Source organism: Oncorhynchus tshawytscha, linkage group LG08 (assembly GCF_018296145.1).
Source record: "Oncorhynchus tshawytscha isolate Ot180627B linkage group LG08, Otsh_v2.0, whole genome shotgun sequence".
In the NCBI taxonomy this organism is placed as follows: Eukaryota; Metazoa; Chordata; class Actinopteri; order Salmoniformes; family Salmonidae; genus Oncorhynchus; species Oncorhynchus tshawytscha.
The window spans coordinates 19,048,309-19,062,940 of record NC_056436.1 but is presented as its reverse complement, the minus strand read 5'-3'; the positions used below and the strand labels follow the sequence as shown (position 1 = coordinate 19,062,940).

The 14,632-nt window shown below is 45.1% G+C and overlaps 1 protein-coding gene across 5 annotated transcripts in view; it reads right to left on the bottom strand.

The window, feature by feature from the left end:
- The window catches only part of LOC112256835 (E3 ubiquitin-protein ligase HECTD1), a 40,267-nt gene extending 35,961 nt beyond the window's left edge, over nt 1–4,306 (bottom strand). For 4 of the 5 annotated variants that reach the window (XM_024430371.2, XM_024430374.2, XM_024430372.2 and 1 more), the window contains exons 1-2: nt 4,054–4,305; nt 186–469 (exon numbers count right to left, since the gene is read on the bottom strand). In XM_024430371.2, coding sequence (XP_024286139.1) covers nt 186–325 — 140 coding nt within the window. In that variant the 5' untranslated portion in view covers nt 326–469; nt 4,054–4,305. Of the gene's footprint in view, nt 1–185; nt 470–4,053 lie in introns of all 5 variants that reach the window. The other variant, XM_024430375.2, reaches the window with a different exon arrangement.
- Nucleotides 4,307–14,632: the final 10,326 nt, after the last annotated feature.

The following is a 14,632-nucleotide window of genomic DNA, read 5'->3' as shown; positions in this document are numbered from 1 at the left end:
TTTGCAAGAGAGGACTTGCTATATAAACATAAGCATCCATGAACGACTCAACAGTAATCAAATAAAAAGGCTTGTGCCGTCATTATAGGCAGTTTGTATAAGCGCGACACTGTCCTCTCAACAGTATGACTAATGCTTGAGATGTTTGTCAGATAGACAGTTGACAGTGTGTGTTGGTGACTCACGTCTCGAAGCAGCGGTCCACATTGTCAGACATGAGCAATAACATGCAGAGCTGCTCCAGGGCGATCAGCTGCATGTCCCTCTCATCTCCCTGGCCCATCTGGAGCCACTCCAGCAAGGTGTCTGGGTCCACGTCCGCCATGATTACCCCCCTGCTACAGCTCCCTATCTGGCACCTAGCCCAATCACTGCTGTGGGCTGAGCTGGGGACTCATCCGCCGGATGGAGAAAACACGGACAGGTCCAATCACTGCTCCCTCCTGTGTGTCATGTAGTCTTCCTTCACCTGGGGTAGAGAGGGGTAGAGAGAGAGAGAGAGGTAGAGAGAGAGAGAGGTAGAGAGAGAGAGGGGTAGAGAGAGAGAGAGAGAGAGAGAGAGAGAGAGAGAGAGAGAGGGGTAGAGAGAGAGAGAGAGAAAGCTGGCGTTTAATTTAATCATGACTGGCTCAACTTGCAGTTGCCAATGGGATTACGTTGGGCAAATCAGAGCAACAAAGGTTTGTAGCTAGTTCACGTGACATCTGAAACATGGTAATTGCTATAAATAACTAAGCAACAGTAACTTTTCCTCTCAGGAAAATAACAGGTTTTGGGCCTCACTTCTCTGGGTACTGTATGTAACAATAATAATAAAAAATGGGACTTCAAGAACCCAGTCACTTCACAACATAGAAATCAAGAATTTAACAAATAAAACAGGAGTCAAATAAACATCAGACTAAAGAAAAACATGAATAAAAAGAGGGGTGGGCTCAAAGATGGGAAAGAGTGATGTATCAGTGTATGGAGAGGGGAGGGTTGGGATACAAACCCGGTATCCCTCGAAGATATCCCTCTAGTGGTGTGGGGGCTGTGCTTTGGCAAAGTGGGTGGGGTTATATCCTTCCTGTTTGGCCCTGTCTGGGGGTGTCCTCGGATGGGGCCAGTATTTATGCTGCAGTAGTTAATGTGTCGGGGGGCTAGGGTCAGTTTGTTATATCTGGAGTACCTCTCCTGTCCTATTCGGTGTCCTGTGTGAATCTAAGTGTGCGTTCTCTAACTCTCTCTTTCTCTCTCGGAGGACCTGAGCCCTAGGACCATGCCCCAGGACTACCTGACATGATGACTCCTTGCTGTCCCCAGTCCACCTGACTGTGCTGCTGCTCCAGTTTCAACTGTTCTGCCTTATTATTATGACCATGCTGGTCATTTATGAACATTTGAACATCTTGGCCATGTTCTGTTCTAATCTCCACCCGGCACAGCCAGAAGAGGACTGGCCACCCCACATATGCTCTCTCTAATTCTCTCTCTCGGAGGACCTGAGCCCTAGGACCATGCCCCAGGACTACCTGACATGATGACTCCTTGCTGTCCCCAGTCCACCTGACCGTGCTGCTGCTCCAGTTTCAACTGTTCTGCCTTATTATTATACGACCATGCTGGTCATTTATGAACATTTGAACATCTTGGCCATGTTCTGTTATAATCTCCACCCGGCACAGCCAGAAGAGGACTGGCCACCCCACATAGCCTGGTTCCTCTCTAGGTTTCTTCCTAGATTTTGGCCTTTCTAGGGAGTTTTTCCTAGCCACCGTGCTTCTACACCTGCATTGCTTGCTGTTTGGGGTTTTAGGCTGGGTTTCTGTACAGCACTTTGAGATATCAGCTGATGTATGAAGGGCTATATAAATACATTTGATTTGATATGTCTAGGGTAAGGAGGGGGGTCGGGATACGAACCTGGTTTAGGGTAAGGGGCGGGATTTGGGTTGGGATACGAACCCGGTTAAGGGGCGGGATTTGGGTTGGGATGCGAACCAAATTTAGAGTAAGCTGCGGGATTTGGGTTGGGATACGAACTCGGTTTAGGGTAAGGGGCGGGATTGGGATACGAACCCGGTTTAGGGTAAGGGGTGGGATTGGGATACGAACCCGGTTTAGGGTAGGGGCGGGATTGGGATACGAACCCGGTTTAGGGTAAGGGGCGGGATTGGGATACGAACCCAGTTTAGAGTAAGCTGCGGGATTTGGGTTGGGATACGAACCCGGTTTAGGGTAAGGTGCGGGATTGGGATACAAACCCGGTTTAGGGTAAGGGGCGGGATTGGGATACGAACCCGGTTTAGGGTAAGGGGCGGGATTGGGGTTGGGATACGAACCCGGTTTAGGGTAAGGGGTGGGATACGAACCCGGTTTAGGGTAAGGGGTGGGTTTGGGATACAAACCAGGTTTAGGGTAAGGGGGGGATTGGAATACGAACCCGGTTTAGGGTAAGGGGCGGGATTGGGATACAAACCCGGTTTAGGGGCAGGATTGGGGTTTGTAGTGTATTTCTTTACTTTTATGTGGGTAGGCATCGCTTTAGGAGGGAATGAAAGAGAATGATGGCCTCAAGAGTTACAAATGGCTGGAGGGAGGGAGTTTCAGTGCCTAGGAGCAAGGCAAGATGATGAGGGCTTTGTAGGTAAGAAGGAGGATCTTATCATCAATGCATTGGGAGACAGGGAGCTATTGGAGTCGACAGGAGTGAAGTGCTGCCAGGATTTAGTGTGGGTCAGGAGTCAAGCTGCAGACTGGAGGTATCATCTCCACACAATACGGAGTTAAACTATTTTCGGTTGGGGGTTGGACTATGTTCATTAGGACTTGAAACAGTAAAACAGTGTCAATTTGTTAGAGCCTGGAAGGCTATAGGATAAGATACTTGGGGTAGATCCTCTTATCAACAGATTCATCACAAATTACCAGAGAACATTTGCGGTTTTTATAACTGGCAACTACTGACTCCCACCGAATTGTCTCTCAGACGTTTCTAGTACTTGTGTAGGAATTAGGCCTATGTTCCATTTATTTTGAGCCACCAACTGAATGTCCAGAAAGGATAGCCCAGTACTAGGTAACGTTTATCTATCTTACATCTACAGTCTGACAATGGACACACTAATAATGTGCAGACAGCCTATCTCCTTACTTTTGACATTATCATTATTCAAGTAGCTAGCTAATGTCACAAATCCATTATTATTAGTAACACCAGAAAGTACAGCAAACATAAACAGGTCTTTATATAGACCTAACTAACTAGCTACAGTAGCTAGTTAATTCCATCATGACTTGGTTCACTTTTACTGCGGAAAAGTTTAGCAAACGTAATTTACTGACATTAGTTGTGAAAGAACTGCTAGTTAACGTTAAGTGTCAGAATAACAATTTTACAAAACAAGTTATACTGCATAGCTAGCTAGCGTAAACAACCCAACGTTTGCTATAAGGCTTGGCTACACTTAGCTAGGTACTGGCTAACTAGCCCAGTTCTATCAACATAACGTTAGCCATCTGTCCACGAAGACAAAAAACGTATTACCTGCTGTAGTTAGCTTACTGTTAGATGACTAACAGTTAGCTATATTTAGCTAACGTTAGCATTTAACCGGTAATTGTTAGCTAATACAAGTCAATTACAATTAATTCAATAACTACTACTTCATGCTCAACGACATAATATATCAAACACAGCAGACTGTATAGGAGGACGCCAACATTTGCGTCTTATTTTGGTTTATCTGTACATCACTAGGCAGCTAAATTAACGTTAGCGTACCTAGCTCATCCTACCGAGTCAGATTAACAGTAGTTAGTCGCCTAAAATCAAACAATGAAACTGCTACAATAATTACTAACATGTATATTCTGAGGTTTGAATAATACACAAGAGTTCAAAACATGGTCGTAATACAATGTTACAATGCATGGCCTGACCATCAACACATAATCCGCGATGATTCAGTTCCAAGAGAGCCCAAGGCCGCAACACTTCTGTCAGTCATAACACGTAGGAAAAACTAGGTTGCTCGGTTTACAACACAAACATAGTAGATACACACTCACCGTCTTTCAGATGAGAAAAAATAAAATGACGGTCGATTAAATACAATAGTGCGTTAAGGTACAATCCAACCTAAGAGGAATAAAATACTTAATTCCCAGTTATTTTTACCGAGCCATAAAGGTCAAAGTGGACAGTAATGCAATATATAAATTCATGCGAAATGGAGAGCGGTCGAGGTAACGGAGTTGGCTCTCCGTCGTATGCATCACGAGGCTACGCAGCGTCCTACTGTATTCTCTATTCACCGGCTGACAGCATTGCGGCTGTATGCCAGGGGGCGCTAGCTACAATACGTGGAAAAGCACAGAGACCCCATTTCAAGAATTACTTTATTTATGTAAAGGATGGACCTACAGTTCCAGTCAAAAGTTTGGACACGCCTACTCATGTAGAATAATAGTGAAGACATCAAAACGATTCAATAACACATATGGAATCATGTAGTAACCTTTGTCATCAAGGCAAAGGGTGGCTACTTTGAAGTATCTAAAATATATTTTGGTTTGTTTAACACTTTTTTGCTTACTACATGATTCCATATGTGTTATTTCATAGTTTTTATGTATTCACTATTATTCTACAATGTAGAAAATAGTCCAAATAAAGAACAACCCTGGAATGAGTAGGTGTGTCCAAACCTTTGACTGGTACTGTACATACTCAATTGTTATCATTCATGAATATTGCAGTCAGTCAGACAGAAAATGCTAAATGCAGAATACATGCATACAGAATGCTATCATACCCTTACATATGTTATAGACAACGACAAATTAAGCAATGCATACAACACATTTGGGTTTTTTTCACCCACTGCCATTAGAAAAGAATGTGTTAATTGTACCCAATATTTCTATTTGTACAGTTTACAAAATAAATGGCCAGGCTAACATTTTACAGTATCCTCACAGGCACAAATGCAGTATGAAAGTGCTAAACAGCCTGAGCAAAAGCCAAGCTGAAAGCAGGATAATGTCCTCCATACCAGATTTACTTTTTTTGCATACATTTTTTAATTTGTTGTGTTAACTTTCTGAACAACCTTCCCACGATTGACTGATCCAATATTATACTGTCAATTCAATTGTAATTGCATTAGATTGAAATTCGATGCATGCATCCATTTCATAAACCACTATTCTGATGAGTATCTCTTTGTAGCAGAACTTATTTTGACATACATTCCATCACACTCAGCAACCCAGGATATGTATGTAGGGTAATTTAACATGAACACTGAGAGGATTATGCTAGTAACGATAAAGTGACGCTGCTAACTGACTGCTGGCTATGTGGATCTCAATGCAGCCCTTTTAATGTAGTCAGTGACCATAATACAGTGCTAAGATTATGTGCCATCAGAGACTCTGGGTTCGTGCCCAGGCTCTGTCGTAACCGGCCGCGACCCGGAGGTCCGTGGGGCGACGCACAATTGCCCTAGCGTCGTCCGTGTTAGGGAAGGCTTGGCCGGTAGGGGTGTCCTTGTCTCATCGCGCACCAGCGATTCCTGTGGCGGGCCGGGCGCAGTGCCCGCTAACCAAGGTTGCCAGGTGCACGGTGTTTCCTCCAACACAATGGTGCGGCTGGCTTCCGGGTTGGATGCGCGCTGTGTTAAGAAGCAGTGCGGCTTGGTTGGGTTGTGTATCGGAGGACGCATGACTTTCAACCTTCGTCTCTCCCGAGCCTGTACGGGAGTTGTAGCGATGAGACAAGATAGTAGCTACTAAAAACAATTGGATACCACGAAAAAGGGGTAAAATTAAAAATTAAAAAAGTAGCGATAAAGTGACGCTGCTAACTGACTGCTGGCTATGTGGATCTCAATGCAGCCCTTTTAATGTAGTCAGTGACCTTAATACAGTGCTAAGATTATGACCATTATAATGTTAACTTAATAGAAAAGTTTTGATTGCTGGCTGGACATGTAGTTACAACATTAAACGGTATGATAAGTGCAATGCCATTTCAAGAACATCAGTGCAGTGGTTCTATTGTTCTGTGGACACACTGCTCTGTACAGTTCAATTAGTCTTAAACATTAAAAAAAAAAAACATTTCAGTACATGGTAGTTTACATTGATTGACCTGTATTGCTATGGCAATTCAAACCTAAGTTGTGTTGGAGAATGAAGTTAACACAGATATGTATTTTTCTTTAACAATCTACAATTATGACAGTAGTGTGTATGTATGTATGTATCTCTTTCAGCTTTGAAAATGTCTGTATAATATATGTATAGACTGCCTCTCTACATAATATGATGACAGCCATTCAAATGATATGACAAAACAAATACTGTAGACATCCAATCATGGATGTCAAGCAAAGTTTAGATGTGAATGAAACTGCTATGGTTAGAGGTGAACTAATGTTTCCCTCACTGATTGAACAGGGGTGTGTGTATTCACTAGGAAGCAAACAGGCCGAAACAGAGAGGGACCTACCTGAATTTGTCCATAAGAAATACTTGTTTTCCTTTTCCGTTTTGCTACAGTCCAAAATGTCTTGCTACACTTTGCACTAATGAATCCTCCCCACATAGGATATGACTAACCACAGACCTTTCCCTGTGTCAACCTAGCAGCAGCATTTGAGCTCCCTGGTTAGGGATCTGTGTCCGATGATGACATTGTCTTTACTCTGTTGTCATTCCCTCATAGAGGTTAAACAGTTAAGATGAACACATATTCTACCATGAAATTAAACTATACAAAGTCATACAATTATTTTTACGGCACTGTCCTTGATCTGTGTCTGGCTTTAGTGACTATTAAACATATTAATGCGGTAAGAATCCTACTATGGCCTCCCGAGTGGTGCAACGGTCTAAGGCACTGCATTGCAGTGATGAGGCGTCAATACAGACCCGGCTGTGTCGGAGCCGGCCGCGAATGGGAGACCCATGTGGCGGCACACAATTGGCCCAGCGTAGTCTGGGTTAGGAGAGGGTTTGGATGGCCTTGTCCCATCATGGTCTAGTGACTCCTTGTGGCAGGCCGGTCGCATGCAAGCTGACTTTGGTCGTCAGCTGGACGGTGTTTCTTCCAACACATTGGTGCAGCTGGCTTCCGGGTTAAGCGAGCAGTGTGTCAAGAAGCAGCGTGGCTTGGCAGGGTAGTGTTTTGGAGGACGTATGACTCTCAACCTTCGCCTGTCCTGAGTCCATACGGCAGTTGCAGCGATGGGACCAGACTGTAACTACCATTCGGATATCACAAAAAAGGGGTAAAAAGTACAAATAAATAAATAAAAATAATCCTACGAAGATAAAGTGACAGTACGCACTAATAATGACAACATGTGGGTGTTTCTGTTTCTTGTCTGCTCATGATAATTAAGCATTAATTTCGGTAAATATAGGCTCACAGGAAATTGGTCTTGAATTGAATGCTGGGTGAGGTCTTGCTGGGTACTTGGGGCTGTGTGGCCTTGGTATTGACACTATCTTGGTTGCCCTTGACAGCAGCCTCCAACCTGGCCTTCATGTAGGGTGAGGAGGCCATCAGGGCTTTGAAGACGGACGAGTGCTGGGGGCCGATGCGCATTAGGTCCTGCAGGCCCGACCCATGCAGGGCGCAGGGGCAGAGGACAGGGCGTTCTCATCCAGCAGACAAGAAATTAGGCTGGGAAGGAGAATGGCCACCAACTAGGAACCTGGAGGTCAAAGATCAAAACACAACCAAAATAAGACTGCATCATGGGACAGAAAGACAGAACAATTGGAAAGGAAAGAAAAATATCAACCAATCCATATTTGACACCCATTATCCAACCTGGGAACGTATTATTGTTTTCCACTTCAGCATCTAGAAAAACTGACGAATAATATTGACCACTAATGACCACAGCATTCGGGAGTCTGAGGTAACTTAGCCTACTCACTGTGTGTCTCGTCTGCAGCAAATACCAGAGCCTCCAGGGTCCTGACTCCATTCTGGATGGCCTGGAGCACCTTGGGGGCCTCCTCCTCTCCACCCCCTGGAGGTGTCCCACCACACAGTCCTCCAGGGCCTGGATGAAGGGCACCACCCCGTCTGGCTCTGGTACACTGACATCAGCAGCTGGTAACTCCTGCTGAACACCTGAGGAAGAGTAGAGAGCTGGTGTAGAGTCAGCTGTGGATAACGCCTTTACATATGCTTTACATATGAGAATCAGTGGGGAGAACCTCTTTGCATTGAACGCTTGAAGAGAATGTAATACTGAGGAACTTAGAATAGTAGAAAAGTTGACTCTTAAAATACTTTTATATTCACATAAGACAGTGAGTCACCAAGGAGTCCTAAAAAGCTGTCTTTGTGCTTTAGTTTTGTATTACTGCTGAACTATTTAGTGCTGAGTTTCTACAGGGTCTTTAGAATCCAGGATGTCTTGAAACTTGTCTATGCAGCATGTCTGCAGTGGCTGGGCTGTGGTGACCTCAGAACTGGCAGACAGCAGGAAGATGGTGAGAGCTGTCAACAGACTGATCTCAGCCACCGCAGGGTTGGGCTCATCTGTTAACAGAGACAGGGACACAAAGATAATAATTAATTCAGTTAGAATCTGACTGAACTTAATACAATTTATAATGGAATTGTGCATTCTGAACCGTATTTTGACTTGTAAAACCCAAGACCAAGCATAGAATGTAATTAAGGAACTTAAAATGGGATTGTGCATGTGTAGACTTTCAAACTAAAGGACATGACATTTGATGTAGGCTGGTTTGTGTGATCAAGTTCTCCTTGTGATGTGGCCTCCCATGTCATAACTGACTGCGTGTGTATGGGGAGGGGAGGGCGGGGGGTGATTGGTTGTGTGTGTGTGTGTGCATGATTCTGTTTTCTATGTGACGTGCGGTCCCATTCCGCTTAGTCCCTGACTCCGTACCCGAGTCCCAGAAGTCCAGCAGGGTGGTTGAGGGCACAGTGCAACATGTGGGCCCAGGCCCCCAGCTCTTCTCTGAGCGACTCATAGGGAAGGAGGCACCACCTGGCACCAGAGCCCCAACACCACAGGGCTGCTGGACTAACTCGCTCAGCACCCCCATCAACTGTAGGCAGGATGGATACACTACCTCTGAGGGGAGAAGAGAGAGGGTTTAACTATTACCACAGGTTAACCACAGCACAATAGAAAAGACAAGAGAGAGGTGAGGAGGAGAATGTTTAATCAGCCTATCATCTGAGTGATCATTCTTTAAAACAAGATAAAGTTGTTTTTAAAGGGCTTTAACACATTCATTTGCAAATGAGTATTCGTCCATTTGTGAGTCATGTATTGACCATTACTGATCAAATAATCAATCATTCTCCCTGAATCAATCTCACGATTAATCATGGTCTTGACCTACTCTCTGTGCTGTTTACTTCCTGACTTGGTTGAGTTTAGATGGAATTAATTAACCACAGTCCAGGTTAGTATAGCAAGCAGGCCCAGCTTGGCTTACCCTCATTGGCCATTGAAGGCCAAAATGTCAATCTTTTAAACTTAAAAATCTTTTAAACCATAAAAAATACACATTTTTTATGGTGAGCGAGCGTTGCACCTTTTCCTGTCCAATGAGGTCAGACAGGATGGCCAAAGCAGCCGCTACCAGAATGCAATCACTGTCACAGACTCCATGCCGGTCCTCCCTGGCCCCACAGGCCAGCTTGGGGCTGAGCTAGGGAAGTTTACGCACCAGCACATACAGGCACAGCTCCAGGGCCCCAAATCAGGCCGCCTGTGTCCCGGCCCTCCCCGAACCATCTCCTTTCCTGCCCCGTCATCCACAGGAAGAAAGTGACACTTTTCAACAAAATACAATGTCCTACCTTGCAGCGGTAGAATACATGTGCTAGAGATGGTAACGCTCCCCATCATCCACTGTTGCTCCCTATCATTGCTGTTTCTTCATTGATCGATCAAACAAGGCATGCAGGTCTTCCTGTTCCACACTCTCCCTCATTGGATGATATTCATAGAAAGCTGCCCTTGAGTCCGTGTGACTCCAAATAGAAAGACCATACACAACATAGGCAGTTAGTAGAGAAGCCGTGGGCATGCCCATTTCTTCTCACCCAGAATGAGGTGGAGTCGGTCGGAGCTGATGTCCTCAGGGGACTTGATGGAGGCCAGGGAGGTGGACTGGCCCATGGAGGTGGGGGTGACGGGCCGTGACAGGTTGGCAGGGCCTTCGTGAACCATGATGAAGTCAGTGCTGTTGAGCCACAGGGTTGTGACCTGGAAGATAGGAGCCCAGGAACTGCAGTAGTAGGGTCTGGCCTGCTCCATTGTCTCTGCTGTGCAGAACGTCTGTTGTAACTTTAATGTGTTAGAGTTAATGTTTAAGTTTATTCTTTGAGCTGTATCTAAAGATAATTATTTTGATTTATTTGCATATGTAATTGTATTGGGTTGTGTTGAATTACGCTTTTTGACTGCAAGTCCCAGAATGCCTTGCAAGAGGAATGAGTGATAACGCGCCAATTATGTGCAGGTGCTAGTGGATTGTGGCTGACCTTCTGACAGCATCTTACCTGCATTGCTCTGTACCAAAACAAAGTTGTTAAATGTAACGTAAACAAGTATTCTTACTAAAAGAAGCTTTCGTATCAAACCCGACGTCCCGAGTCATTACTTTGAAGTTAGTTAATCTAAAATTTGATGCCGAAACCCGGGATATGAGCTGCGACGAAGAAGTGGCTGAAATGGCTGAGGAGGAACGTCGGCATGAAGCAGAAAGAATGACTGTAAATTCAGAGAACTGAAACCTTTCCTGGATGAACACGAACTGCTCAGTGTAGGAGGAAGACTGCAACAGTCCAACTTCACATTCAGAGAGCAGCACCCATGGGTTCTGCCCAATAAGTACAGATACTCAGAAATGCTGATACAGTACCACCATGAGAAGGTGATGCATTCTGGAGCAAGTGACATTCAGCACCCAACGTTAAACAAGCGGGAAAAGAGACGCAGATGGAAGTACAGGCAGAGACTTGTGATCAGTTTCTGGAACAGCACCCAACGTTAAACAACCTGGGATATGAGCTGCGACGAAGAAGTGGCTGAAATGGCTGAGGAGGAACGACCTGATTTTGAATCAGATTGACCTGGAAATATCCCAGTCAAATCCGGATGCCGAACACTTGTTGGATGTCAGCATGTGGCAGGAGTTTTGGAGCCAGTATGAGACTGCTATTCACAACAATGATTCACTGTGTAATAAGGAGAAGTTTATCTATCTGAAAACATATCTCACTGGACCAGCTGCAAAGGCAGTAGCAGGACTGATATTAACAGACAGTAACTATGATAATGCAATCGCTCTACTCAAGAGCAGATTTGGAAGGAAAGATCTTGTGATTAGTGATCATATGTCAAAGCTGCTGAATCTCACACCTGTGAAGAAATCCTCTGATCTAAATGCATTGAGGCAGCTATATGATGAATGTGAAATTCAGATTAGGAGCTTGGAATCACTGGGTGTAGTGTCAGAAACCTATGGAAGCCTACTATTCCCAATCTTACTACAGATGATTCCAGAGGACATAGCTCTTGACTATAGTCGTCAGAGGGGAGTAGATGATGAATGGAAAGTGTCTGAGATGATCAGTTTCCTACAGAAAGAGGTTCAGAGCAGGGAGAGAGCGCTACAAATGACAAGATCATACAACCAACAGAAAGAGAGCAAACCATGGAACAAGTCATGCTTCTCCAATGAAATGAAAACAAAAAGACCCAACATGCCCTCTGCTGCAGCACTGCATACAGCCAGCCAGAAGGAACAACAAACGTGTCTATTTTGTGACAGTACAGACCACAAATCAGAAAACTGCCCTGACTACAATATTGCTACACGCAAAGAGAAACTAAAGAACATGGGAAGATGCTTTGTATGTTTAGGACAGAGACACATAGCAAAATTCTGTAAAGTCAAAGATGTGTCATGTGCAACATGTGGAAGCAGACATCACATTGCGGTGTGTACCAGTAAGAGGAGTGAGGTGCAACCCCCTACTGTTTCTGTAGATGCTGTTGTTTCCTCAGTTATTCCCCATTCAGTGAAGATGAAACCAGATGGACAGAACACTGTGTTGCTACAAACGGCAAAGGCATGGGTAGAAGGCCCATCGGGCAGGAAGATAGCTCGTTGCTTACTAGATGGAGGCAGCCAGAGAAGCTTCATACATGAAAACCTTCTGAAGGGCTTGAAGCTACCAGTAATCAGACAAGAGGCACTCACTCTTCACACGTTTGGCTCCTCTGCCCCAGCAACATCCCAACGCAACACAGTGAAAGTCATCTTGGAGAATGTCTGGGACAAACAGCAGAGAATAGAGATAGAGGCAATTGAAACCCCACAAGTGTGCAAAGCTGTGATGAAGGTTCCTGGTGAATGGATTCAGTATGAGCTCAGTAAAAGGGGACTGCAGCTCGCAGATTTTCCAGGAGATGACAATGATCCTGAACTCTCTGTCCTGATAGGAGCAGACTACTACTGGCAGATAGTATCAGGCAGAGTGGAGCAACTGACGGAGACGCTAGTTGCTTTAGAGAGCACCTTTGGATGGTCGGTGCAGGGACCCGTGTCCATGTCAAGTGTCGCAGAGGCAACCTGCATGTTCATCCCACTTGATGAAGACACACTAGTCTCCAAGCAACTGCATGCATTCTGGGAGCTTGAGTCTCTGGGTATTCTAAGCGAGAAAACACAGAACTCAGAGGAAAACGAGGCTCTACAAAGGTTTGAGGAAACAACCACCTTCAAAGATGGGCGATTCCATGTGGAGTTGCCATGGAAACGAGAAATGCCAGAACTCCAAGACAACTATAGAATCGCCAAGAAACGGTTTGAAGGTCTGAAGAAAAGACTGAAGAAGGATGTGACGTTGTACAGCAGATACAATGAAGTAGTAGAAGACTACTTACAACAAGATATGGCAGAGGACGTGCCCAAGGACAACGCATCAAGTGCAGACAACGTAAAATACTACTTACCTCACCATGCAGTACTCCGAGAAGATAAGGTGACAACAAAACTGAGAGTGGTGTTTGATGCCTCGTCCCATGAAGATGGCTGTCCATCCCTCAATGACTGTCTACTCACAGGACCGAACCTAAATCCAGATCTGCTCAGCGTTCTGATAAAGTTCAGACTACATGAGATCGCATTCATGGCAGACATCAAGAAAGCTTTCCTGCAGATATCCCTAGCAGAGAGACACAGAGACGGCGTGAGATTTCTATGGCTCACTGGCCCACCAAGGGGAGAAAATGAAGAGGAGCTGTGTGTGCTGAGGATGAAAAGAGTGGTATTTGGAGCTTCCCCAAGTCCATTTTTGCTGGCAGCTACAATCAGGAAGCACCTGAAACAATATGAAACAGAACAACCAGAAGTTGTAGAGATACTGAGAGAGTCACTCTACGTAGATGACTTCATTGCAAGTTCAGGCAATGTTGAAGAGGCTTACCTTGTGACAACAACTGCAAAGCGAATGCTGTCGATTGCAGGCATGGACCTCTGCAAAGGGATGACCAATTTTCCTGAATTGAAAACAAAATGGGAGGAGAGTACGACAACTGACCACCCGTTGACGCTAGAAACACAAGGATTAGTGCTGAAGGTTTTAGGTTTAGTATGGAGGCCGGAAACGGATGACTTTGTGTTTGACCTCAGGCCGTTACTGAGCATTCTAAGGCAAAAGGAAAACACAAAGAGAAGTGTTATGCACGTATCTTCGACCCTCTTGATTTCTTAACTCCCTTCACCATCAGGATCAAGTGCATGTTCCAGGAAATGTGGGAGAGGGGACTCAGCTGGGACGAAGAATTACCACCTGATCTGACACGAGAATGGCAACAGTGCTGTTCAGAACTACCCCAGTTACACCAGCTCACCATACCAAGGTGGTACAGAACAGACATGCGGCCACAGAATAACCACACCCTGAAACTACACGTGTTCTGTGATGCAAGTGAAAGGGCTTACAGTGCAGTATCTTACCTGCAAGGTGAGTCACAAGACCGGGAAACAACAAGTCTAGTCGCATCCAAGTCCAGGGTAGCCCCACTTAAGAAAATGACGCTGCCACGCCTGGAGCTCATGGGAGCTGTGATTGGAGCGAGACTAGCAAACAACTTGATGACCACACTGAAAAACAGATCAAAATGTGGACAGACTCGATGATCGTGCTGCATTGGATTTGCAGCTCAGCTCAGAAATGGAAACAGTTTGTTGCGAACAGAGTGACGGAGATCCAGTCCTTGACCAATCCAGAGTCATGGTCACATATTGAAGGGAAAACTAATCCAGCTGACCTCCCTACAAGAGGACAAACTGTTCGAAACACAGAGCGAGCTATGGTGGAATGGACCCAGAATTCTGACATCACCCAATCAGTCCGAAGAGACTGATGATAACAAGGTTCCGGATGAGGTGAATATAGAACTCAAGTCCAGTTGCCAGGTTACTGTACAACTCGCAGCAAACAGCACAGACAGCACTGAACCTGTGTTGGAGCTTGAAAGGTACAGCAAACTGAAAAGAGTGTTCAGAGTCACCGCCTGGATAAAGAGATTCATAGCCAATGCTCGTACAACCATAAAGATGC